The sequence below is a fragment of the Chrysemys picta genome, chromosome 20 (genome assembly GCF_011386835.1).
Source record: "Chrysemys picta bellii isolate R12L10 chromosome 20, ASM1138683v2, whole genome shotgun sequence".
Lineage (NCBI taxonomy): Eukaryota > Metazoa > Chordata > Testudines > Emydidae > Chrysemys > Chrysemys picta.
The window spans coordinates 24,627,635-24,654,391 of record NC_088810.1 but is presented as its reverse complement, the minus strand read 5'-3'; the positions used below and the strand labels follow the sequence as shown (position 1 = coordinate 24,654,391).

The 26,757-nt window shown below is 57.5% G+C and overlaps 1 protein-coding gene across 2 annotated transcripts in view; it reads left to right on the top strand.

The window, feature by feature from the left end:
- The window catches only part of KCNN3 (potassium calcium-activated channel subfamily N member 3), a 73,206-nt gene that overhangs the window by 10,203 nt on the left and 36,246 nt on the right, over positions 1-26,757 (top strand). For both annotated transcript variants that reach the window (XM_065574374.1, XM_065574373.1), the window contains exons 2-3: positions 5,460-5,555; positions 25,361-25,779. In XM_065574374.1, the coding sequence (XP_065430446.1) occupies positions 5,460-5,555; positions 25,361-25,779 (515 nt within the window). The remainder of the gene's footprint in view (positions 1-5,459; positions 5,556-25,360; positions 25,780-26,757) is intronic.

The window sequence follows — 26,757 nt, the reverse complement described above, 5'->3', positions numbered from 1 at the left end:
GGACTGGCCATTTCCAGAGTGACCTGGGCACCTGCTGTGCTGGGCTCGCATGCATTTTAATCCAGCCAAAGACAATAGCACTTCTAGGGGCTGTAGGTTGGAAGGCAGTGACTGAGACAGACTAAGGAGTCTGGGTAGAAACACTCCGTGGGATTCCACGGCTGGGTTGATGCGATCCTGGCTGGATGAGTGTGGAGAAGTGAGGTGGTGTGACTTGTAAACAGCATTAGCGAGGCCAGTCCCGGAATACTGTGTCCACGCTTTGGAAAGGATGGTGAGAGTTGGAAAGGGTCCAGGAGTCAAGGTCTGGAAAACCTGCGTCACTGCCAGATTGAGGAAGCTCAAGCTATTTCACTGAACAAAGAAAAGGTTAAGAGGTGACTTGACCATGACCTGCAGGTACTTACGGGGGTGGGGTGGGAGATGTCAGATGATAAACGGCTCCTTAATCCAGCCAAAGCAGAACAGGGTCTGGGGCTAGAAGTTGATGCCAGACCCATTCAGACTAGAAATAAGGTGCAGTTGTTTCACAGGAGGGTAACGAACTACCAGAACAGCCTGTCAAGGGTTGCGGGGGAGTCCCTGTCATGGGGGGGAGGTTTGCACGCCTTTCTACCAGACACGCTCCAGCTGAACCAGATGTTCTGGGCTGGATGCAGGAGTCATTGGGTGAGGTTCTCTGGCTTGGGCTATGCAGGGGGCTAGCCCAGATAAGGGTCCTTTCTGGCCTTGGATTCTGAGTGTCTGAGGCAGAACTCCCCTTCGCCCCTGGGCCGGTCCCTGCTTGGCAAGGCTGAAGCGCACTGACCAGGGAAGCTGGCATTGCTGTCTGGGCTGTTCTGCCTGATGTATTAACAGAGGTTGGCCTCCCAGGGCTGGTGTGTTGTGTCTTTCCCCAGCACTGGCTGCACGAGGGTGGATGGCTGCATACATGCTCAGCTCATGAGCCACGGGATTCCTCAACCGTTCAGCACAGCCAAACGGGGTTAGTGGAGAAGGGCTTCCCTGCCTGAATCTCCACCCTCCACCGCAGCCTGCCCACGGAGCGGAGCCTGCTCGGGAACTTCCCTGGGAAAGGAGCAGTGCTCCATGGGTAACTCTCCATGAGGCATCAGCTGTTGCTCTCTGCTCATCTGTCAGCACTCTCTGCCTGTCTGTATCTCTCCCATGGGCCTCTTTATCTCCTGGCACTTAGAACAATCCCACTAAATGCCCCGATTTCCTTTGGCGCTGCTGTTGGGTTTATGGGAAATTCCCTTCCGGCAGCTGCAGTGAGAAGCCAAGCCACCCCATTAGCACCAGTGGCCCTGGCAGAGACCTGCTCCGTGGGAAGGCAAAGGGAGACCCACTACCGAGGCCTTTGTAGCAATGGGTCTGTCCTGGGGCTCTGCTGACAGCCCCCCTGGTCCCTTTCCCAGGGTAGATTCTGCCCTGCTTATCCCTGGCTCTGCCCCCCTTTGCAACACTTTTGAGAGAGAGAGGAAGGAGGGTCTTGTGGTTAATGCCTCACAACTCAGGAAAGCTGGGCTTGGTTTGCTGGGTCTAGCAGGCTCCCTGGGTGGGTGTCCTGGGCCGGAGGGCCTGTGCTTGACCCCCACAGGTGGGGTTAGATGATCTACAGAGCTCTGCTCCCCACATGCTGACCTTGCTGGGAAAGTCTGAGAGTTCCAGTTCCAGCTCTGCTAATGGGGAGATTAACCCTGCCTTTGTTGGGAGCTCGTCGGGCAGGGGCTGCCTTGCTGTGTCTGCAGCATCCGGCACAACAGGGCCCCACCTTGGTTGCAGCGCCAGGTGCTACCTCAATGCAGATAATAAGGAGGGGCTGGTATTTGTCTGTGGGGTTCGTGACCCCAGTGGGGTCCCGGCTCTGGGACAGTTCCTTCTTGTTCTGCTGGTTCCCTCGGTTTTCCACCTTTAGTCTTTCTTGTGACTGAGCAAGCCTGGCCGGTAGGGAGCACCCTGCAGCTGGGGTCTCCGAGCGCTGCTGCCCCTGTAAGCCCCAGGCAGGAGTGCTCTGACTGCACCAGCCCTGTGCTTAGCAGAGCCTGGTGCTGCATGAGACAGTCAGGCTGGAATAGGAGGAACTCGGTGTTGTAAGCAAGTCACCCAGAAGCTTGTTTGTCTTGAGAGCGTCGAAGGACGTTGGCTCTGTCAGCTGGAGTGAAATATGGGGGCTGCTGAGCCATAAACACTGGAGGGTGGCAGGAGGCCCTCAGGGGGCAGCTGGCTGCAGTGTGGGGTTTGCAGAAGGGCTGGGGAGGTGGAGACAGGGCTCCAGGTGTTCAGAGCATCCGGGGCAGTCAGGGAAAAGCCAGGCTCCAACTCCCCTGTTGCTGGGGGGAAGGGGCAGGTTGTGTGGCACTGAAATTGCCCGGGGTTCTTGTGTGCTGGGTGAGCCAGAGTCACTGGATAGCTGCAATAATCATCCGAACGCTCGCTGCTGGCCCTTGTCCCCCCGGGAGAGGAACCAGCCCCTCTACTAACAACACCTACGCTGTGCTGGGGCGCCAAGCCCCAGCTCTTCCCATCACTCTGTTGGCTGGAGCTGGCCCAGGTCCGTCACTACCCAGCAGTGACGCCAGTTAGAGCCCCAGGGCAGCCATCCAGGGCTGGGTGGGGGGGGTGGGCGAGACAGGGCAGGGGTCGCACGTGCCTCAGCCCCACGGAGAGGAAAAGGAGGGAGTGGGTAGGAAGTGAGACCGTGAGGAAAGGGAGGGGTGCGGCTGCCTGGCCTTTCCCTGGGGGAGTGCTGTTTGGAGGGTGGGGTGGGAAGCCAGGCAGCAGAGACCTAGGGTCTGGAAGCAGCCGCTTTGCTCATGGGCAACCAAGGGCTGGTTTAATTTACATAGCATTGATTAGCAGGAGGATCTAATTAGACCATCCATTAGGATGCCATATTACAGAGCTAATGCGGACTCTCAGCAGATTGCTGGAATCCCCTGGCCGGCTGAGGGGAGACGTAATTACATCCAACAGCATTCGATTAAAAACCTCGTTGAAGAAAGGGCTGCTCTTCCAGACGGCAAATCGATGCCAATACCATCACGTTCCCAGCTGCTGAGCCCCCGGAGGCGCAGGGACGTGGCCCCCTTGGTCCAGTGTCTGCTCACGTAGCCTGGCATGCAGCGGCACGGCTGGGCCTGTGGGGGTGGCCCTGAGGGACCTGGGTCGGATTCCTGTTCTGTAAGTCTCCTGGGCCTCTGTTCCGGGATACAGCCGTGTGGCTGCGGTCACTAGCCTGGATGGTGGGCCTGGTGTGCAGCGGCTGCTGCATGGGCTGCCTGGGGTCAGGCTCTGTAGCCAAGTAGGGTGCTGGCACAGCTGTAAAGAGGGGATCGATAGTACTTCCCTCCCACCATGGGGTGGAGCTTTGAGACCCTAGGGACAGGGAGTGTTGGGCTGGGCAGTCCCCATCTCACTGGCCTGTGCCACCTGCTTCAAAGGTGCAAGGCACCCCCCCCCAGTGATGTGGTAATCTGCCTCCAGGGGAGTTCCCTCCTGACTGCCAGTGAGAGGCTGGCTCGTGCCCTGAAGCAGGAGGGTTGAGATCCCTGGAGGAAGGCATGAGGGGGGGGGTCTACTATTGCTATTCTGTTGCTTGTGTGACTGAGATCAGCTGGGTCCTTGGCCTCAGGAAGCCGCTAACCTTGGTGGCCCAGTCCGTTCAGCAGGATTGGGGCACTGCACACTGGGCCCCTATTCCTCGGGCCTGCCTGCCTGCATGGGGGCATGCAGTCAGCACCTTTCACCCCTGAGCTCGGGCATTCACATGCTGGTAGGTGTACAGCCTGCAGTGGTGTCGTGTGCGAGCACCTTTATCTTCACAGCCTTGGGCAGGAGGGAAGGGATGTCCCCATTTTACAGACTGGAAACTGAGTCACAGAACAGACTGACCCAGGGCCTCTGCGGCAGAGCAGGGACTAGACCGCAGGCCAGCATCCTACCCACTGCACCAGCTTTGCACTAGCCTTTGTGTCCTGTGCACCACCAGTTCCGCCAATGGTCCCTGCTGGGTGGATGTATGTGATGAGCAGGGTCTCCAGGCTCTGTTCCCACACCTTAGCGTTCAGACGCTGAGGCTTCAACTTGGGGGCCTTGGAGCTGTCTTTTCCTCCCAATTGCAACAGCGAAAACAAGCCAAGAAGTGGTGGTTTGATGTGTCCCTTCATGCTGATGGATTGTGTCATTACAGCCTCAGACTTCCCGCTGTAAAACACATGGCTGGGGGCCAGTAACTTGTGAGGCTGCATCCAGTGCTCACGTATAAACAGTATTGACTGTTCCCCAGGCACCGGGCCACACTGTCGGCACCAGCTGCCTGAACTCCATTAGGAGTGAATCCGTAGCCGGGGGTGGCTGTGTGGGGTGGGGCAATGGCCAGTTTGAGGGCGAGGGGCACCTTTGGGGGGTGGGGTCAAGCTGGTGCAGTGAGATAGAGGGGCTGTCCATAATGGCCCATCCCAGCTCTGAGCCCCCATCACATCATCTGCAAAGAACCTCTGATTTTGGCTGCCTCATTTCTCCTGGCTGCAGAGTCCCCGTCCTGCTCCTGGGCTGTCAGCCCAGCTCACCAGCTGCGCCCAGGCGGCCGCTTGTACCCCTCCTGCCACAGTGCCGTGCACTCTCCCAAAGGAATGTGGCGCTCTCGCAGCGCCGCGGGGTGCAGACGAGCCGAGCGCCTGTGGCTGCCCGCTCTCCGAGGAGCAGTATCTAGTGGTCACTGTAGGGAGCGTCAGTCTCAGGTTCTTGCCGCGGCCCGGAGGCAGTGTTGTCTAGTGGCTAGAATAGGGCACAGGGGAACAGGACTCCTGGGTTCTCTTCCCAGCTGTTGCTGACTTGCCATGTGGCTCTGGGTGAGTCACTCACCCCATCTGTTCCTCAGTTTGCCCTGAGAAAAGGGGGCAGGATGAATTAGTGTTTGTGACGCACTTGGAGGGCCTGGGGCAGAAGGGGTCACAGAGGCACAGGTATTGTTGTTTAGTATGCTCAGCTGGGGCACCCTGTGCTCGGCCCCCGCTCTTCTCGGTTGGGTGGCCCATCACTGAGTGGAAGTGACCTCCAGATGGGGAGAAGAGGGGGGGTTGCTGCTCCGGAAGCACTTGGAGGAGCTGTACAGTCATGGCTGAGGCTGTGGGGAGGGGCCAGACAGCAGGTGTCTCTGGGAAGCTGCCTGCAGTGTGGGTGGGGGGAGGAGGGTAGGTAGAGCATGTGCTGATGTTCCAGGCTCAGGAACAGGGGTGGGGTGGGCAGATGCCTCCACCTCATGCCTTGCTCTGTGATATCCATGTGTCTGCGGCTTCCCCTGTAGCGATGGAGGCATTCTGCTTTCTCCAAGGCCCGTGCATTCCCCTCTGCCCTGGCCCATGGACCCAGTTCCCATATGTCTCGGTGGGGTGGGGATGGGGTGACCCCTTCCTGGCCCTCACTTCCCTAATGCTTTTTCCTTCCTTGTCCTACAGGAGTCCATGTTTTCTCTGGCCCTGAAATGCCTTATCAGCCTGTCCACCGTCATCTTACTGGGCTTGATCATTGCCTACCACACACGGGAAGTGCAGGTAGGTCCCCTTGGGGTGGGAGCTCCTCCAGAGGGGAGAATCCTGGGGAGAACCAGGCACCTTTCCAGGTGTGTCTGCGTTTGTGGTCGTGACGAAGCAGTGTGTGTGTTGGGGGACGTAATGCTGAATGTCCCCCTTGGAGTGGATTTGCACCATCTGTACTGGACATGAGTGACAGGGATGCTGCAGAGATCACCCCCCGAGCCTCGTTTGAGAGTGCAGCGCAGGTCCCTCCTGCAGCCGCTCAGTGCCGAGATGGGAAGGGCAAGGGTCTCCGGAGAAACTGAGCCAGACGGGCTGGCTCATTCCCAGAGGATACCTGCAGCCCGTCTGGGCGCTACACGAGCTGCACTAGCCCAGGGCCTCTGGAGCGGCAATGCCCTGCTCCAGCCTTCGCAGCCCATCAGGAGCCCTGCTGCTGCTCTGTGGGAGGTAGAGGCCCTGGAAAGCAGCTCTCGGCCCTGGAATCCAAGAGCGGCATGATCCTTGAGCAGGAGCAGCAGGGTTCATGGTCCCGGTCTCCGCATGCAGCAGGGTTCACCCCGCAGGGTTCACATCCCTGCTCACCCCAACGTGATCCCAGCGCTGGGCTCGTTGAACTGACAGCCAGCTGCTGGCTCCCTGGTCGGCCCAGCCTGCAGGGAAAATGTCTGTGAAAAACTAAAGAAAGGTGATTGGAAAAGCAAACTTCCTGCACTGGCGCCAGGCCAGGCCGTGAGTCGGCTGGGCTGGGAGGCAGCTTTGCTAGTGGAGGGGCTGGGAAACTACCTTCTGCCCCAGCTGCTCTGGTTTAATGGTCCTTCCCACCAGGCTTCCCGGGAGAGTGACTGTTCTCTGCTGTTTGACACAGGGAGATACCAAGTCTGCTCTGGCTGGGAGCTGTCCAGCTGCAAGTGGCTGGGCCCGCCCTGCTCTCAGCCCTGCCTCCAGGCTGGCTGCGGTATCGCATGTGGTGCTGCAGGAAGGTGAGGGACCCCCATGCGTGCCAGGCCTCCCTTCCAGCTGAGCAGGCCTCATGCCTTGCAGGGGGCTCAGGCTAGCTCTGAATGGATTAACCATTCCCTCTGTCCTTTGAATACCGTCTGTCTCGGGGGGCAGAGAACTTGTCTGCGCAGCGCAGGCCGTGAGACGGGAGCCGGCCCGGCCTTCAAAGCACCACATGGCTGTGAGGGAAGGGGCAAGGCTGGATCCTGGGGAGAGGGCAGCAAGAGGCTTCAATCCACCTTGGTGCCTTGCTGGCTGGGACTGACCTGCTGGCTGGTGCATAAGTGAGAGCAGCCCTGGGGATGCAGGTACCTAATGCCTGATCCAGTGGGAACCATGAGGGAGTAGCTCCCTTCCCCCCCATGCTGGAAGCCCGTGCCCCACCACAGCCAGGAGCTAGCTTGGTCCCTGCACCTTCCCTGGAGCAGCCCCGAAGACCAAGGCTGAAACCTGCACCTGGGCTGCTGTGTTTTGAGACACATTTTTTTAGGGAGTTAGTACTTGCCTGCTCCAGGGCTGTGCTCTGCTGGGGAGACAAGGCAGCGTTGCTGTTCCAGTCAGCATGGATCCGAGGGGCTGGGAGGGATCGGAGCACTTCCTACATGCTGCAGGGCACAGGCTGCTCCCACCTGAGAGTAGCACCTTTGCACCTCAGCCTCACAGCAGGGATGCTGCCACATGCGCTATTTGAGGGTCTGAACAGGCAGGCAATCCCCTCTCCCCCCATCAGCAGGGCCTTCTGGAGAAGGAGTAAGTGGGCACTGCGGACGTGCAGGGGCTCATTACAGTACCTGGTGAAGGAAGATCTAGGGGTGGGCTGAGCAAACCTAAGGGAGGAACAGCTATGCTTGGGGAGGAGAAGTTCTGAGATGAGCTATGTTACATTGATGTGGATTTTTTTGTTGATGAAGCCATACCCAGGAAGGTCTGATCTCACACTGCATTTGAGCATTGTCCAGGAGCCCGGTGGGAAAGGTGCCTGCTCCCAGGGGATGGGGCTGGGCGCGGGAAGAGTTCATCAATCGCCTAGTGGCGTTTGTGCTGATCAGGGCTCTGCCCAAAAGGGAGACATTCTCGGGGCCCTGTTTGCTAGCGGGGAAGGGTCTAGTGTGGAGCTCCCTGCCTACCATGATGAGGCTCCCCTGCAAAAGGGGGGGAGGAGCAACACACACACATTAGCCCAAGACAGTGAGGGACAGAGACTGGGAGCAAATCAACCCTTCCCCCCCCCCCCCTTTTCCACAGCCTCTGTCCCAGCAGGCTCCAATCCTCCACCAGTCCCCTAAAGCCCAGCTTAGCCCTGACGATTTGGCCTGTCTGAAGCAGCTGATCTTGGTATGGAAGAGAACTGTCTACTTCAACCCCCAGTATTTGATGGAGTTCTGCTCCCTGGCTCGGATGCTGTTCCTCCCGCAGGCCGTGCTGCCTGTGGTTACCAGTGTTAACTTTACCCCCCTTCTCTAGTGTTGCCTCTTGTGCCATGGTTTCAGAACTCAGCAGCCACAAAGCCCACGCTGTGCATTGGTGATGAGGTTCTCTTGGGCTCCGGGGGTCATTTTTATGTTTTTTCACTGAAGACTTGGCCATGTTCAGCACACTCAGGTCAGAGCCCAACCAGAACAGCTCCTGGGAGAGCAGAAAAGCCCCTTCTGCAGTAAGGAGGCGCTTTATGGAAATGTTTGATGGGAGCCAAATGGGAAAGCAAAGAGAGGGCCTGGGAATAGACCCAAGCCTGAGCCAAGAGCCTGCAGCTCGGCACAGACTCCTGTGGAACAAAACACTCCAGGTACAGGTGAATTTCTGGTTCTTTGTATGAAGGGTCCATTCCTAAAGCGTTAGTCTTGTGCATAGTTATAAAATCCCACAGGCCCCCAGGCTGCTCAGAGCCCTCGGGAGCTCCTGCTACTGATGGACTTGTCCCCATTTCCAGCACTGCAGCTCATCTCTTCGTCGCTGATTAGCCCTTTGTAAGTGGGACCCGAGGTCCATCCACCCCAACGTCCAGCCTGTGACCCAGGCTGGGCCCAGGTGCTGCAGATCCCGGATTTTTATTTGTAGTGTTATGTACCTTTGCCAGTGGCAGGAGCCCACGAGTGTCTGTAGAGATGGTGCCAACTCAGGCCTCCTGCACTGGGAGCACCAGCAGCCCCTGCCCTTCCCCTCCCTCCCTCATCTCTAGGGCTTAATTTCTCCCTCTCCCAGTGCTGCTGTTTAAGATTTTGCAGCTGGAAGCAGTGTGTTCAGAGGGAGCTGAGTGGTGCAAATCCAGGGAGAAGAACCAGCAGCACAGCTACTGGCAAGAGGGGCTGGCAGTCTGTAGTGCTCTGCGTGGGGAGAACCACACCCCAGGGGCTCCAAAAGCAAATGGTCAGAAGGGCAATGGAACCACTGAAGAGCAGCTGAGGGTGTCACGGGCTGCTCGTAGCCTGAGCAGGCTGGCCGTCCTGGGGATGAGAGGGAGCCTGCATTCTCGCTAGGGACTCACCCGCCTGGCAGAGAAGATGATAGTCCTCCAGTGTGTGCAGGGACAGACAAGCTCTCCCACAATTCACTGGGAAAATCAGAGCTGCTCAAAGCCCCATGGGAGATGGCCCCCAGAAGTCCTAGTGCCCCAGCTGGGGGAACACAGCACCAGGGGCACATGGTAACTCCGTACAGCTTCGCAGAGTGGCTGCTCACCCCCAAACTGAGCTAACCTGGGTGCTCAGGCCAGGTGCTAATCACCTGGGCTAACCCTTCCTCCGGCTGCATGCCACAGGGAGCTGCGCTGTGGGGGACCATCAATGCTGCTCCATAGCTGGGGCCCGTGGCACTCGGAGGCACTGCCTAGTCCCTAGGCCGCCAATGCAGCATGTCAGATCCTTTACCTTTCTAACTGGCCCAGCTGGCAGTTGTGGTCCCCTCCCCCCTACCAGCTTTGCAATCACCCACTGCCAAGCACCCGGAGAACTCAGTGACAAATGTTGCACCTGTCAGAAGTGTAAAAGCTGCTGCCCTGAGGGAACAGTTTTGTGTTTTCCTTGCTGCACAGGCAGCATGTGAAGAATGTTCGGTCACTTCTAGCTCAGGCTAGATAAGACGCTTGATTTCTCCTGGCATTCCCAGGAACCCACATCTTATAGTGTCATGAAAACGCCCCAGGTCCCCTTGGGCTCTGGGAGTAGAAGGCGTCTGGGCTATGCACGGATTGGTCTGTGACTCCACCAGAGGGACTGGCAAATGAGCAGTTGCTGACCTTTCCTCTAGCTGAACATTTCAAAGCAAATATTTGGGAGCGCTCTGGCCTTTGCAGAAATAATCTCCCCTGAGGCTGCTTTGTCAATGCAAGCATCACCCCTGGGCCTGCTTGTCCTCTCTGGTGAGAGGTTCACAAAGTCCCCCTCTTGAGCTGTGCACAGGGCTTCAGAGGTCTGATCTACCTCTGATTGAAATCAAAGGCAAAATTCCCATTGATTACTGAATCAAGGCCTTAGATTCAAGAGCCTAATGTTTGGCACCCACGCGCCAACCCTTGGCCCTAGTATCTCCAGGTGGCATTTTCATATTTGCCCAGCAAAAACTCGGCAACTTTCAGCGGGGCTAGGCTACTGGTTGTAAACTCAAAGCAACCCAACGAGAGCAGCCCCAACAAAACCAATCCACGTTCCTTCTGCAGCAATGCGTGCTTCGTATGACACTCGGAGAGGAGAAGCAGGAAGCCAGAGACGGTGCTTATCCTCTACAGCATGGAGTGGAGAAACTGTGAAGGGAAAAGAAACTCTGCTACTGAGGGGTCAGAACAACCTGTAGGAACAGAAGAGAGGTACCAGGGGAAAAGATCTTCCACAAAGAACACCTGGAGGAAACCCAAGCCTGACCTAGCAGCTGACTCCTGTTAATAAAACACTCTGCTAACATACTGACTTTCCTGCTCAATATCTGTGATTGCTGCAAGTCCGTTGCGACCAGCGCTTGGATACAGGGCTTGAAGGACAGGGGAGCGAGCCAAGTCCGTTGCGACCAGCGCTTGGATACGGGGCTTGAAGGACAGGGGAGTGAGCCTGGGTCCCTGCGTGCAGCTGAGGTCCATGTTCCAAGCACTAGTAGCTCATGCATCAGAAGCACTAACTGTGACTGACGTCCTATCTCCTTGTGTCTCTCTCCTGTGGGTGCTGGGTCCTTACAGGCCCAGGCAGCAGCGGAGACGCATGCAGTGGGGCTGGTTGGTCAGTTGTACTGATTGAGCTCCGAGTCTGTCTAGCTGAACAGAGAGAGTCGGTTCAGGGGTGACTTGATCCCAGTCTGAGGATCTATCTGGGAACAAATATTTAATCAGGGGCTCGTCTCTCTAGCAGAGGAAGGTCTAACCGGAGCCAATGGCTGGGAGTTGAAGCTAGACCAATTCAGATTGGAAATCAGGTGTAAATATTTAACTGTGAGGGGAATTAACCGTTGGAACAACTGACCCAGGGGTGTGCTGGGTTCTCCATCACTGTCAACTTTTAAATGGTGAGTGGCTGGTTTTCTAACACCTCTGCTCTAGGGATCACTTGGGGACGGGGCTCTGGGCTGGGAAGTACTGGAGGTCAGATAAGATGACCACAATGGTCTCATCTGGCCTTGGAAACTCTGAATTTCCCCCGTCAGTGTCTTCCTGTCAGCCACAAACAAGAACATGTAAGCCTAAGTGACAAACATTCCTGCCTGGAATGTAAAATCTGTCACTACAAGGAAGCAATTTCTTTCCTTGCTGTGCAGCAAAATGCAAAAAAACTCCTCTCTGACCAGCTCCCAACCAGTCCTAGCCTCCAAGAGGAATAGAGTATCTGCCGTTTCCCAAATATACAGCAAATTTAGGCTGAATGAAGAGCCAGATGGAGTTAGGACGTGTTTAACTTCTAGGTGTGAGAGCTGAATTGAGATGTCACGCTGGTCTCTAGCTGCCTGTACATTTTACTAATAACTGACTGGAGTTGATTTAGTCCTGTCCATCGAGGCTGAGTCTCCAAGCTGCACAAATTCACATGAAAGTTAACCCATCCCCTGGGTGTTCTCGAAAAGCTCAGCCCCCTGCGTTTTCCAGTCCCTTGGCAGTGGGCTGGCGCTCCAATAGTGATGCTGTCTTGTGAACCCTGGCAGGATGGCATGAGCCACTATGGGGCTGAGAAAAGCTTTGCACGTGCACTGGAGCAGAGAGAGACTGCCCCTTGCCTGTCTCGCTGCAGGGCTCTTGTCAATTGCTTCCCAGATGGAGGCTTTTTTCCTCCCTCAGGAAAGGCTTTCCAGCTGGAAGCCTGGGTTTCTGTATTGGTCTTGGCTCACCTCCGCCTGGAGCTGCAGTCGGGAAGTTCAATATGAAGTTTGGGAGTGAGCTGCAGAGAAGGCAGCGTGATGTGGTGGATAAAGTCTGGGTCTAGGAGCCAAGCCCTTCTGAGTTCTAATGTAATGCCTGTGGACTGTTCTGTGTTTGTACAGCACCTGGCACAATGGACTTCCAGCTAATAAACTGGATTAATCATCCACCTCCCAGCTCTGGCAGACACTCAACGTGGGGGCCTTTGTCGACTCTGGGTCCATTGTGCCTGCTGGAAAATGGGGATTACCCCTCTTGGCCTCCTCTGGGGCTGGGGAACAGGAATGCTCTTGTTCCTACCAAGGGATGCCATCCAGCTGCTGCACAGAGTTGTCTGTCTCCTTCCCACTGCAGAGGGCTTTGCGTGGGTCTTGTTCTCAGTGCCCCAGGCAGCAGACTGGTGGCATCTTCCTTCGGAGAGCCTTTGGTTTGGCTGGGCCGATCAGCTCCCTAAGCGGAGTTTAAAGCTGGCTAGATAATGTATCGCGGCTTAATGAGGCATTCCTGAAGGCTGGAGCCCAGGCCGGCGGGAGTTCCCTGTTGTAATGGGTGGAACAAGCGAGAGCTGTTAGCAATGCCATAGCAATCGGCTAGTTCCTAAGTCTTAGCCCCTGGTGCAGTGCTAGAGCTGAGTCCCAGGGTTTAACAGCTCAGGGGGCTTCTCACAGTGGCAGGTCAGGCTGCGTGAAGGTGGGCCTGACTCTGATGTAAGGTCAGTGACATTAGACCATTGGTCCGTGGAACCTGTATCCTGCCTGCAGCATCCAACAGGAGATGCTCGGGAGAAAGCACTGAAAGCGTCAGCAGTTACGGGCCCCGAAGGTGGAAGGCTGCAGATGGCAGAATGTTCCTGCCTGATGGCAGTGGTGTCCAGCTGACGTCCTGATCGCTCTTCCCGCTCTTAGCCTGTCTCACTGGGCACGCTGGGCCATGCACTGTCCAGCCGGCTCCAGCCGCTGACGGTCTATGCGACCCAGGCGAGGGGGAGCTCCTCAAAGGAGGCCATGCTGTAACACAGAATAGTGCTACGTGCCCTGCCCTTCCCTGGCTCTTCTGGTGCTGAGGGGGCCGAATGCTTTCGCTGAGTGGGACTTTTGTTACCTGGGCTAATGGAGAGCACAGGCCTGTGCGCTCCATCCTGTGGCCATGGAGAGTCTGCCTTGTCAGCCCTGTGTGATGCCCAGGGATTCTGCTGTCCTTCTGCCAGTGTCCAGGGCATTCATGCTGCCCCGTGGCGCCTGGCATGTCTGACTGCGCTGGGAACTTCTCGCTCTCCCTACCGTCTGCCGCTGAATCCCAGCATTACCTCGAGCTGACGCAGGAAGGACAAGGCCGAGACATTTTCCTCCCGAGGATTTATAGGCTCAACGGGCAAGAAAACCAGATCAAGAGCAGCTGCCCGGGCTCCTGGCTCCATTTCTCCTGGGGTCTGGCTTTAATGAAGTACGTGGGTGATTTATGGGGCCGCCCTGCCCAGGCAACAGTTCTCTTCCACTGAGTGACAGCAGCCCCGAGCCTGGGTGAGTCTGATCGGGGTGATGGCTGCTTCTGCTTGGAATGGGATGTTGTGCTGGAGCCGAGCTCTGTCCCCAGCCAGCAGAGTAGTGCTGCAGGGAGAAATCCTCTGGCCACCCCCATGTGAGCTGTCTGTTCACTCACAATCTGGGATAACAGACCTTGACCTGCTCCCATTGCAACCACCAGCAGCTTTGCCACTGATTTTGGTGGGTGCAGGAGCAGGCCCAGGCCCTGTGGGAGGCTGGGGCCCGATGTTCCACCGAGCTGCTCTGAAAGCCAGGCCCCGGGGCAAGTGCTGGGCTCCTGCCAACCGAGCCCTGAGCCCTGCCAAAGCACTGCTGATCCACCAGACCTGGCCAGTGGAGGCACTCTGGGAGAGGGCCTGCAAGCAGGCTGGATAACTGCCACCCCTCTGCCTTGGGCACTGGTTCTCTGTGGTCCTCAGGCCCCAGCTTTGCAGCCTGGTCCAAGACAGGAGCTCAGGCTGCATTCACAGACTGCCCTGCGCTGCCCATCCCTGGGCTGCACGTTCCTACTCTCGCTCACACTCAACTGACGCTCGTACCTGGGCCCAGCTGCCCCGACCTCCCCAGGCACCCGGCCTTGCCTTTCGCTGTGGACACTGATAACTGAATCTGCAGCCCTGACAGCTGCTGGGGCCTCTTCAGATCCCGCTTCGTGCACTTCAGCAGAGTGAGTTTGAGGAGCAGTAAGTGCCCCTCAATCAGTGCTTTGCAGCTGGCTCCCTGGGCGTGCCGGTCTGAGGTGCACCCCTCAGGAGGTGCCAGGTAGCTGGAGAGGCTGGGCTGGCGCCCAGAACATGGTAAGAAGTTCAGTGCTGCAAGGGTACAAAGGACATTGCCTTAGCAGAGTGGACCATGAGGGAGTTGTGGCAACAGGTTAAGGAGATTAATGCAAATGCCAGTGGCATAGAGAGTTACGGGAGGGATGTTCCTCCCGAAAGCTTCCGTGGATGCTAATCCAAGGGCTCCTGCTTTTCCCTCTGTCTAAGGTAATTTGTCTGGAACGTGCCTCGCCTCACATCTCCATCTAGCAGCTCTTCCTACAGGGGCATACGATCACCTCGGGAGGGCCCGGGATCCCTGCTCAGCCTGCCCAGGATGGGTCGCACCATACCACACCTCGTAAAGACCGTGGCTTGGAAATTACAAATCTGGGGGATGATGGTGTGAATCGGTGCCTCTCCCCTTCGCTCTGAAACAAAATCAGGACATTGGGTAGGGTCCAAATCAACCCCCCTTCCTGGCGGTTAGTCACTTTCAAAAAAACTGAATCGTACCGTAAAGCTCAGCTCAGACCTTTTCCTGAGGCCTGGGTGCTCCTGAAGATCCTCCCTCTGCACTGCCCAGCCCACCCCCTAGATTCCCCCTCTTTAATGCGCTACTCCCAAATCTCTTCTTGTCACCTCCCCCTGCATCAGCAGGGAATCAGCGGACCTCCCTTAACCCTTTTAGCGCCTGCCGATAGGGTGGGGCCTCTCATGCAAACACCACCAGCTTGGTACGCACCCTGTTGTTATCGTTCATTGTGGTTTATGTTGATTGCACATAATGCTTTTTACAGAACGCATCAGCAAAGAGGAGTCAGTCCTGGACTGTCTGAGACACAACGCATCCCCAACTGCCCCTCCACCCTGTCAGCTGGAGGGACTCCCTCCCTGCCTACCTTACTTTCTCTCCATGCCTGTCTCCTCCCACACTCAGCTTTCTCACTCCCACCAGCTCCCCTCTTCTTTGTGATGGTTTCGCTGTATGAATAATGCCATCTTATTTTGCTTCGAGGCCGTGCCCTGTGGTCAACTGTATGCTCCGCTGCCTCTTTATTTTAGTAAGCAACTCCCCTCTCCCTGCCCCAGGAGCCAGTTTGGTCCTTTCCCCTGGCTCCAGGGTGTGTAACTTTAACCCTTTCACTGGTGCAGGTCAGGCCCCTAGCTCCCAGCAGGGAGTTTCCGGCTCCGTTGAAGTGGGACAGGGTTGGAGGATTTGTTGGCAGTCTAGGCTGTTTGGGATGATGCACAGGGAGCAAACATCTGTAAGTGGCTTATGCAGGAGGTCAGACTAGATGATCTAAGGGTCCTTCTCCTCTCTGATGCTCCGAGGCCGCTAGCATGGCAGCCCAAGGGGACAGAGAAGGGGCTTGTGAATGTGGCGCTAGACTGGAGGGGGCAGAGCTGGGTTCAGCTCCTGGCTCTGGTGCAGCCCTCTGTCACATTGGACCAGGCACTGAGGCTGCAACGTTCAACCCGCTGTGCACATCCGTGTCTTAAGCTGGCCTGGTCCTTGATCTCCCGGCTGTAGAAGGGCAGCCATCCCCTTTCCTTTCTCTTGCCCTCGGGCTTGTGTATTCACACTGTGAGCTCCTAGGGCAGGGTGGGGTCTCTCTCCCTCTCTGTACATACAGCCCTGAGCTCCGCTGCAGCCTAGTGACAGGGGTATAATGCAGATACACCTGAGGGGATTGGCTAGCCTGGGGACAGCAGACCCTGCCAGGAGCCTGCAGAGTGTTCAGGGCCTGGGGTTAGCCACCCTTGCCCCTCCCCTGCTCTGCTTAGTGAGCAGTGCCCCAACAATGGGGGAGAGACTGGGGAGCTGCACTCTAGTGGGATGGTGCTGAATGCGCTGCCCCCCTTCCAGCCCCGGCTGTTTGTCAGTCAGTTTGCGTGTGTGATATATTACAGCACTCCCCCAGCCTGGCCAGTTTGGATTGAGCTATCCCTATCCGGCTGCAGAGCGGCACATGCGCCTCCCGTGTGTGATTGCTTGGGGAGGGAGCCTTGTTTGTCTGTGTCTGGGAGCTGTCAGCAAAGACCAGGCCATTCCGAGGGGGTGGGGGGAGGAGGCGCTGGCACTCTGGGAAATGAGGGAAGGAAGCACCCGACCCTGGTGGAACTGGGCAGTGGAAAGCGCTAAGGCCCAGCTAGAACGAGAATGGGGGTGGGGGTGTTGCTGAGACATTCCTGCTCCCCGTCCCAGACTGACACTACTGTCCTACGGGGTGCTGACTGCACAATGCCATTCCCCTTTGGAAACGAGATGGGCTCTCACTGGGTGGAGAAGCACAGAACTGTCACCCCATAACCACACGTGGGGCAGGTCCTGCTAGATAAACCCAGAATCAGTCAGTGGCCGAGCGGCAAGGGCTTAGCTCGTGTTCCCAGCGAGGATGTCTTCAAACTTAGGGGGAGTGTCTGGGCCAGATTTTCAGTGGGTGTAAATTGGTGGCACTTCTTTGGCTTAGATGGTTATACTGATCTACACCATCTAGGGGACCTGTGCCACATCCAGCATTTTAGGGATGGGCCAGTTCCTGTAACCCTGACAAGGCCTCGGTGCAGCCCCTGGACCTGCTGAGCGCTTGCCTGGCCCTGAAGGGTCTGTCGCACCCTGCCTGCCTGCCCTGGAGGCAGCACAGCTCTGCTCTCAGGCCTTGTCTGGCCTGGGACTCAGCTCCGCCGGTGCCATGGGCTGTGCCTGTCTGCACACACAGCCAGACCGGGGGTGAAGGTGGCTTCAGTGAGGCAGCTACAGCCGGACACAGGACCAAGTGCTCTCTCTGTCTCGAGAAGCCGGGGGTTGAGGTGAGCCCCTGCCCTGTCAGCAGGTGTAACGGGGTTAGAGGAGCCCAGCTCAGGCCATGGGGCTTGGTTCAGCACCACTGCCAGCCAGCCCCAGGAAGGGCCTAGCAGCCAGACGCTAACTTCAGGAGCGCAGGATGGGGCACTAGCCTCGGCGGCACACTGCATCCAGAGGCTGAGGCTGAATTTTCCTTGTACCCTTTAAGTCAGGTTTGGGATGGAACACGGCTGGGGGAGGAAGGGGAGCTTAAGCCTGAATGAACACCTAATGGGAGGAGATGAATGAGGACACGTGATTATTCTTGGAGAAAGACTTTGAGCCCTTCCTCCAGCCCATGGGTGAGCTGCCCGCAGGCATGGATGGAGTAAGCTCGGAGCCACGTTAGGGAACTTGGGAGTACTTGAGCCTCTGGTTTCAGGGCCGTTTGCTGCTCCACTCCTACGAAGTTAACAAAGTGAGGATGAGCGGCTTCCTGAACAGCGAGCGTCTCCCGCCAGCACAGCACAGCACCGCACCCAGCCACCACCACTGGCATGAGGAAAAGGACAGGCGAGGCCAAGGTGTGAGCATTTCCACCTCCCCGTCTCCTGTGCCTGACTGAGCCTGTTGCTCACGAGGGGCTGAGAGCAGGTGGAGCAGATGAGGATACTGGCTGTGGGTGCTTCCGGTTGCTTCCTGAGGGACTGGACCTTCCCCAGGGCCCCGTCCTGGCTCCCATAGAATCTCTCCTTCCGTCAGAAGGAGAGTTGGCCTGGTGCCTGTGACCTTTGCAGACAAGGGAACCTGGTCTCGCCTTAGGAGAGGCTGATGGCAAGTGTTACTTCCGTTCCAGTAACAGCGAGAGGCCCCAGCCAAGTGGGCCAGATACTGCACAGAGCTGGTGTGAGACCGTCTCTGCCTCCCCTCTTGCCATCAGCGTGACCTCACTGCCCTCAGTGCAGACCTGGGCGTGCAGGTGAGAGGACAATGTCGCTCTCTGTTGTTGGACTCCTTTTAGACGAGAGCAGACGAGGGGGGGTGGGACGGCAGCAGCTTTAAGGCTGAAGGCAGCTGCTGGGGAGATTAGGCTGTCCATAACTGCTTGCTCTGTTTAGTCACATGAAGCTGCTTCACCTCCAGCTACCTCCGGTAAAACGATCAGGATGTGCTGAACATTGGCCTGGCTGGGCCAGCAGTTTGGGGGGGGGTGCACGTTTCCAGTGGGGGGCGGGGCTGAGCCAGGCCTCAGCCAAGCAAACTCCAGGGCATGGGCACAGGTTGGCTGAGGACTGGGATACTGCCATGTCCCTTCTCTACTGGGGGGTCTGAAACCCAATTAGGCAGGGACCCATTTCTTTTCCTAATTCAAGCCAGTACTGTGGAAGACGTTGCACTGAATGGAGGGGCCTGATGCTACCTCTCTTGAGACAGTGTCATCAGGGACTCCTGGCTGGCAGGCTGTGTGGAGCTGCCAATTTGGCAGTGGCCCTGTTCTGACTTCATTGGGTCACATGGGGTGAAGCTTGTCTGCTGCTCCCTCCCCCAGCCCCCATGCAGGGACGCCCAGTGCAGGAAGCAGATGTGCACTGATTTCCAAGAGCAAAGGCAAGAGACTCTCCTCTCCTACAGGGACTGGGGTTTCTCGCTCTCAGCTAATGGCTTGCAGGCTGAGAATGCCAATGAACCAATTACCTCACTCTGCAGGGCCGAGCGATCAGTGCTTGAGCAGAATGGGCTGCCAGCTGACCCAGAACCTGGCCTGGAATAGAGGCATTGGGGGGAGAGAACAGCAGGGCCCCCTTTCCCTTCCCCTGCCAATGGAGGGTGGGGTGTGTAGAATACACAAATGGCAGTGCTGGGCCTCTCTTATCCCGTGTGGGCTCCGTGCTACCCAAGGAGCAGGCCTTGGCCACGGCCAGCTGAGGTGCTCGTTGTGGGCAGCCTCTCCTCATACGATTACTAACACTTGGAACAAACACGATCATTTCCCCTCTCCCCAGGTTGGATGCACATTAACCACGTAAGCATCGTGGCTCCCTAGGTAACTCATTTTCCAGATCAGGAAACTGAGGCAGAGAGCGCGGCGGGGACTTGCCCAAACTTCTTTTCACCCCGGCTTCCAAGTGCAGGGGGTGCTGCTGCTGCTGCTTTGGCCAGGGCGTGGGCCCAGCTTTGTAGAGCGTTGGCGGTCAGTGTTGCCTGAGGAGCGCAAGTGAGAGAAGGGTAATGGTGACTTTTTAAAGAGTTTAGAACTCAGCCCAAGCTGGCTGGAATTGCCTGGCACTAGCAAAAGGCAGGATGCCAGTGTCAAGGCTTTGTCCCTGCCCAATTTCAAAGGCCTGCTGCAAACAATGGAGATGTTACAGCTTCTCATAGAAAAGGACAAAAGAATCTTTTATAATGGAAAGTGTTAGGCAAGCCAACTACAGGGAGAGCTGGCAGTGCTCCCCCTCCCCCCCCCCCCCCCCCCCCCGAGCTGCTAGGAATCACAAACCAGGGATGGAAAAGCCCGAGGAGTTCCCATCCCCTTCCCCCCAGCACTGTGCAGTGGGCAAGGATCATTGCTGGCTCCTCAGGCCTCTGGCAGTTAATGATAGTGCCTGTCTCATAGCACTCCTGTAAGGATGTGGCTGGGTGGTGGGCTAGGGGTGCTGTGGGGCTAGTACCCCCAGCCTCCTGCATGGGGGAAGGCCTCTCTTTATTCCCACCGCCCTGCTGATGAGCAAGGTGTGAGAACTCGGCGCAATCGACGCAATGCAGATCGTGTTCCAAGCACGCCGAGGAAGGGCACGGACCGAGGGCCCTTCCCCGCTGCCCAGGCTCTCTGGAAGGATCAAGACAGCAGTATGGCTGGAGTCCAACTGTGCACTCCAGCCTTGGTCCCTGGGTTTTAACTCCGCTCTAACCGTAGCGGATAGTAACTGGTAGGCTGGTGGGGAGCAATTGCTGGAGCTTTGGCTGGGAGTGGGAGCCGCGTCCCCGCGATCAGCAGAAGGAGAACTTGCCTTAAGCACGGCTCTTTGGTTTGTGGCCAGGCACGGGAAAGGGAAATGGAATCCTCTCCCATTTTCTGCCTCTCGGTCTCATTAATTAGCACTCGTTCGGCAACTGCAAATGGATTTCTCAGCCTGCTGCTGCAGGAGAGAGAGAGAGAGAGAGAGAAAGTGTGTGTGGCATTGTAGTCACATGGCCAACATCACTGTTCGTGGCCCCACAGCGCGCCTCCGTCTTCCATGACCTGTAGGTGAGAACGTAAGGAGGAGATTTTCAACGGCGCACGTGGGGGAGAGCTGCCCAGCTTCCAAAGGGAGTTGGGTGCCAAACTGCCCTTGTGCCTTTGAACCCCATCCTGCTTTGCCTCCCCCAGCAGACTAAGCCAGAGAGCTAACCAGGAACAGGGGAGCAGATTCAGCGGTGCCCTCTTGTGTTTAAAATTAAGCATCTGCTGAAGGGTTTTGCAGAACTGGGAGCGCTTAAAGCAGCGTGTGCATTCTCGAAGGCCTGGGCCATGTGGGGACTGGCCCAACATACAGCTGCACCACCGCAGACTGGCAAAGCCCCTGCTGAGGGCAGCAGTGGAGCTGAACCCTGCTTGAAACCAGGGTAGCTTGCACCTACCAAATCAAGGCTAATAGCAGTTAACTCTGCACTAGAGGCTTGTATGGGGGTGGCCATGAATGTCTGAAATCGGGACCGATCCCCTCTGCACACAAGACCTATAGGCCCTATTCTGCTCCCCTTGACTTTAACCGAGCAGGATCCAACCCCTCAGCACGTGGATTGTGTCTGCTCTAAAGGTGGTTCCTGGTGCCTGTTGAGCAAACTTCATGTCTTCCTCACAGGCTCAGCCTGCTACGTGCTGTGCGGAAGGCGAGCAGGTATGTGGCAGGGCTGGCTTTCGGAAAGGGCTTGTCTGTGACTGATTTAGGTGTAAAACACTCGGAGGGTCAGAGCCCCCGGAGCTGGCTCCGGGCTGCCCAAGCGGAAGTGCCTGTACCCTGGCAGAGATGGAGGACAGCGTGCAGGAAGGTCCCAGGGGAGCCGGGCTCTGAACGAGGCAGACAGCCCGGATGGGGTGTACAACAGCTATCATCGTGCTGAAAGTCCCATCTTTACGCAGACACGTGCGCTGCAATGTCCGCTCGAAAGGATGTGCCCAGCTGCCCATGTCTATGGCCCCATATCCCTGAGAGTGAAGTCAAGGGCTCCTCTCAACAGCCCTGCCCTGAGCACTAAGGAGAAGTCGTCCCTTGAGGAGTCCTGTAGGAGCCAGGCCTGCGCTCCTGTGACACGCTGCGGCGTGCTCGAATCCCCAGCTGTAAGAGGGCACGCAGGAAGTGGCAGCAAATGCCAGAGCTGCCCTAACTGGAACTTCTCCCACACCGATGGGTGCAGGCCTGTGCTTCTTAACAGTGTTTCTTCCTTCCCCTGGGTTTCTTGCTGCGTTCTCCAGCTGCATCACTGTTTCCTAGCCACTGGGGCAAGTGCGCTCGCGCCTTTCCCTGGCGGCAAGCCTGGGGAAGCCTAATTGGATATGGCTGGACTTTGGATGTGGTTTCCATGGAAACCCCGGTAGCAATGGTGCACTCCCAGTGTGCATGCTGGAGGGAACTTTACACACACCCCCTTTTCACTTCTCTGCTGGTGCGGTAAGGTTACAACAAACAAACATGAAAGCATCCCCCCCTTTCCTGCACAAGGAGGCAAGCAGCTTTTGGGCTATTTCCTTTGCTTGTTTATTTGTAATACCCTTTGCAGGAAGGAAGGGGCTGTCAGCTGCTCACACCCCTGAGCATCGTCCTGGCAGTTTGAAGCATTTTTATAAACAATTGCTTCAGCTACAAGCCGCGGAGCTTTCCAAACAGACCAGGGAAAAGAGCCCAAGGAGCTGGGTGGGTCAGCCTGTGGGTTTGTTCCCCCACAAAGGATGCTCACACCCAGCCCCAGGCAGAGCAGGTATAAGGTGCTGTCCCTGGCTGGGCAAGTGGGGTCCTGGTCACGTGGGAGCCAGTATCTTCCGGGATCTGCTCAAGGGAATCCAGTGGCCAGGAGGCCTGAGATCTGGTCTCGGAGCTGCCTGCTGCAGGACCTAGGACAGTCTCTTCCTTGCTCCCCTCTGACCCTGTGTCTTTATTTAGACTGCAAGTTTTGGGGGGCTCTAATTACTTATGTGGCTGGCGAGAGTGGGAGACCCACCCAGCTCCCCTGAGCTCAGCGCCCCCCCTCACTCCCCAGTGCTGTAACATCGGTATGACTAAAGTGAAAGGGGAGGGGGTGACGCCTCAGCGAACACGACTCCAGTCTGAGACTCTGGCAAGCCTAATTCTCCACGCTAGAGAGCTGTTTGTCAGTGACTAACAGCGGCTGGCGTGCCGTCTTTCCCACAGAGCTGCTAGGAATCACAAACCAGGGATGGAAAAGCCCGAGGAGTTCCCATCCCCTTCCCCCCAGCACTGTGCAGGTTTGTTCTCTAGTACATTCTCCAGTCTAGGGGTCAGTGGTTGGAGGAGACTCCTGCTTGGCTGACCTGTCTGAGCCCAGAGACATCTCTGTGCTGCCGCTGTCCTCGCTCTGTCAGTCTGGGAACCCCTTCGATGTTGCCCCCTGAGACGCAGCTAGCAGCCAGCCTGGCTGTCATGCCTAGGACTCAGGGGCGGCTCCAGGCACCAGCGCAGCAAGCGCGTGCCTGGGGTGGCAAGCCGTGGGGGGTGGCCTGCCGGTTGCTGTGGGGGCGGCAGTCAGGTGGCCTTCGGCGGCGGGCCTGTGGGAGTCCGCCGGTCCCGCAGCTGCGGTGGCAATTTGGCGGCGGGTACGCCGAATCTGCGGGACCGGCGGACCTCCCGCAGGCACGCCGCCGAATCCGCATTACCAGCCGGACCTCCCGCAGGCGCACCGCCGAAAGCCGCCTGACTGCCGTGCTTGGGGCGGCAAAATACATAGAGCCGCCCCTGCTAGGACTCCTAGCCTTAGCGTCTTTCCAAAGCTCTGCTGAGCCAGGCAGTGATGGGGGCAAACTGGGCCTTTACTTTAGCAAAAAGGAGCTGAAGAAGTGGTTTGAGTGTAAGCTCTGTGGAGCAGAGACCAAGTCTCCCTCTGCGTGTCTTATGGAGCTGGGTGATGGTCAGTGCTTAATGAATACAATAATGCACTGCCCCATGGGAGCCCCACGTACGCAGCCTGCGGGCCCAGGACTCACAACCCCCTGGGAGCAAGAGCTATGCAGATAAACAAGGGTTTGCAGGAGCCAGCCCTGGTGCTTTCCAGTGCGGTGTCCCCAGCGCAAGCCAGCCTGACCTTCAAAGCCAAGGAGACCCTGCTTCCTTACTGCTTGGCCCAGGATAAACCTGCTGTTGCTATGGGAACCTGATGGGATCTTTCCTTACAGCAGGGTGCCTGGGTGTTTAATGGTGCAGTTGAAAAGCTGGCTGCCCCATTGTGTTGCTCTGATTTTCCCGTCCATCAGCAATTAGGAGCAAGGGGGCCTTTAAGGGGCCATTCAGTCATGTTAATTGACAGTGTGATGCTCAGCGTGGAAGCGGGTGATGCCAGGTTCTGCACAGGGGGCTGGGCCATTCTAAGGCCCAGCGTGAGCAACAAATTCATTGGCAGGGGAGGCCCCTGAGAGCAAAGGGGGCTGGACAAAGCCCCACCTCACGCTCGGTGGAAGGCCGTTCAGGCATTTCCCAGGCTGACTGAGAGCACTGCGGCCGCCTGAGCTCTGCAGCCCGGGGTTGGCCCTGGGCCCCTGCAGGCTCTGCTGTGCACTTGAGAAAGGCAGCATCGGCTAGATAAGGCACAAGGCTGGGAGCCAGGACACCTGACTTCTGTTCCTGGCTCTGCCACTGACCTGCTGGGTGGCCCTGCACGAGTCACCTGCCCTCCCTGGGATTCTGGTTCCCCTCCTGTCCGGAGCTCGTCAGTGCAGGGCGTTGCTCTTGCTATGCCCAGTGTCCAATGCAAGGGGCCTGGGGGGAGAAGGGCCCTGAGACCGGTGAGGCAGGCCCTGCGCTCCGAGTACAGCGCTCTGTCCCTCCATTTACAAGCCAAAGGTGCAGGGCGCAGACCACAATCTCCATTTCTTTCTGGGTTGGCCCCTGCTAATCCCCAGAGCTTTTATCCAGTGGTTCCTACCGCAGCATCCACTAGGACTGCCGGTATCCGAGTCCCATCATGCCACATGCACAGATGGGCTGCCCCTCCCCAAATGGGGCCAGCTGAAAAGCTGTATGAGCCACTCCCTGCCTCCAAACCAACTGAGCCCCTTACCACTGCCCGGCAGGTGGCTATTACCGTTCCCAGGCCAGGCTCTGCCAGACAGTATCCCCCCCAAGGCAGCCTGCAAAGATCTGGCCCTGGCATGCAGCTCACCTAAGTGCCTTGGGGCTGCCGGCCCCCTCTCCATGGGGCTGTCTTGCTCATGACTCTCCCTGTGCCTGGCCTCTGCTCAAAGCCTTGTTCTAAGGCAGACAGGTCTTTCTACCACCCTGGTGTGGAGCCTCCGCTCCCTCTGTTTAGTTTTTAAAGCAGCTGGAGAAGTGTGTCTCGTCTCTCCCCCCCCCCCCCCAGTGTGCCTGCGTGAACCTGTGATAGGCAGAGAAATGCAGAGACGAGAGCAGGAGAGGGAAAGCTTTTCCCCGGAGGGTTCTGTTCCTGGGATAAATAACCTCGTCTAAGCCAGGTTCCAGTCTGTGGGCCCCACGGGAGAAACCTGACCTTGAACTTGCCCTGGAGTTTACAAACGCTCTCCCATGCTGGAGTGTAGCAATTCAGCCGGTTCCCTACAGACCCTCCTTCCAGCCTGCGTTATTGACTGCAGGGACCCTGCTGCTGAGCCGGCTCCGGCACGCGCTGCTCCAATCAGACAGGGCTAAGTGAGCACGTGTTACTGCCGCGCGCCACAGGTGCCCAAGGATGGAGATGAAAAGCTACGGGCCAGATCCTGCCCATCTGTGCTGTTGTCACGTACACGATTCCCGCGGCACTGCCTGCCTGAGTAAGCATTAGCAGGGGGGTTGGTGTCAGCGGTAGGATTAGAACGTGAGTCCTGGGGCTTCATGGGGGCAGCTGCTACAAGTCAAGCCAAGAAAGACTGTGTCTAAAAGGGGCAGCTCGGGCACTGGACACAGTGTCAGGACACCTGGGTCCTGTTCCTACTGCTGCCGTTGGGCAAACTGCCTCCCCTCTGTTTCCCCTCCCGCTCTTTGGACTGTGAGCACTTTGGGGCAGGGCTCACGTTGGGGTTCTGGACCGTGTACCATAGCCAGTATGAATTCCCTCACTCTCTGCCCGCGGTCTCCATTCCCAGGGGCCGGGCCCTGCAGCGTAGCTCATGGGAAGGAAGGCAGGGTGTCGCTAACTGGGTGCTGTCTCTAATCACGTGCCTTCCATCCCGCTAGCTCTTCGTGATCGACAACGGCGCCGATGACTGGCGGATAGCAATGACTTATGAGCGCATCCTTTACATCAGCCTGGAGATGCTGGTTTGTGCCATACACCCCATCCCTGGGGAGTACAAATTTTTCTGGACAGCACGTCTGGCCTTCTCCTACACACCCTCACGGGCAGAGGCCGATGTGGACATCATCCTCTCCATCCCCATGTTCCTCCGCCTGTACCTGATTGCCCGGGTCATGCTGCTGCACAGCAAGCTCTTCACTGATGCCTCGTCACGCAGCATCGGGGCGCTCAACAAAATCAACTTCAACACACGCTTCGTCATGAAGACTCTCATGACCATCTGCCCCGGCACCGTGCTGCTGGTCTTCAGCATCTCCCTGTGGATCATCGCCGCTTGGACGGTCCGTGTCTGCGAGAGGTAAGCCAGAGGTGGGATGAACCAGCTTTCTCCTTGGAGCAGCGAGTGGCATGCTGCCCTCCGCACAGGGCAGGAAGGGGAGGAGATGGAACCCTTCCCGTCTTCCCACAGCTGTCTAGAGCCCTGGAGAGGGGCTCAGCAATGCTAAGGCCCCCCAGAGATGAAGGGTTGACTTGATGATGTGGGCTCCGTACAGAACTCTCCCTCCCTAAGACAGGCACCCCTTGAGCCTCTGGGGTACATCTGCACTGCACAAACAAACCCCAGGGCAGCTAGTCGCAGGGCCTGTGTCCGCTGACTGGGTTTTCACTACAGGGTGAGGATCCTGCTTGGGCTGGCCCCTAGCAAAGGAGGAGGGTCTCCACTGGTAAGGTTAGCCCCGGAGCGTGAGCCTGAGTCTCTGGGACTCACTGCCATGGGGGTCTCTTCAGTGTAGACGTACCCAGGGAGCAGGATGCAGGAGCCGAGTGCTTTGCGGGTGTCCTTGGTGCCATGTGAGCAAACCCAGGGGATGGGGGTGTGGTGCTGTGCAAGCACGGCCAGCTGGCTATCCAACACCCCCTCTGCCCCTGGGATCGTGGGGTCCAGGTATGCCGGCCAGCGGGCACAGGCCAGGCCAGTGAAAATAAATTAGTGGCTGCCTGAAAATGGAAACCCAGGTTTCTGTAGGCAGTGCCTTCCCAAAGTACCCAACGGAGGGCCACCTTGCCAGGATTCAGTGCTCCTGTCCCAGGGAGGCTGTGTGCATGCCGTGCTCCCAGGCCTCTCCGTTCTCACCAGCAGCCCCATTCTGCCATGCCAGGCTCCCCTGTCGTCCTTGGCAGGATGACAGACCCCCCCCGGTCAGGGTTTGACAATGGGCAGAGCCTATCCACCAAGTCACACAAGTGTCAGAAGGAGAGAATGGTTCCCAGTGTCCTCAACTGTATCTGGGGGAGAGGTGCGGGCAGCTGGGGTGACTCCGCTCACCTGCGAAGG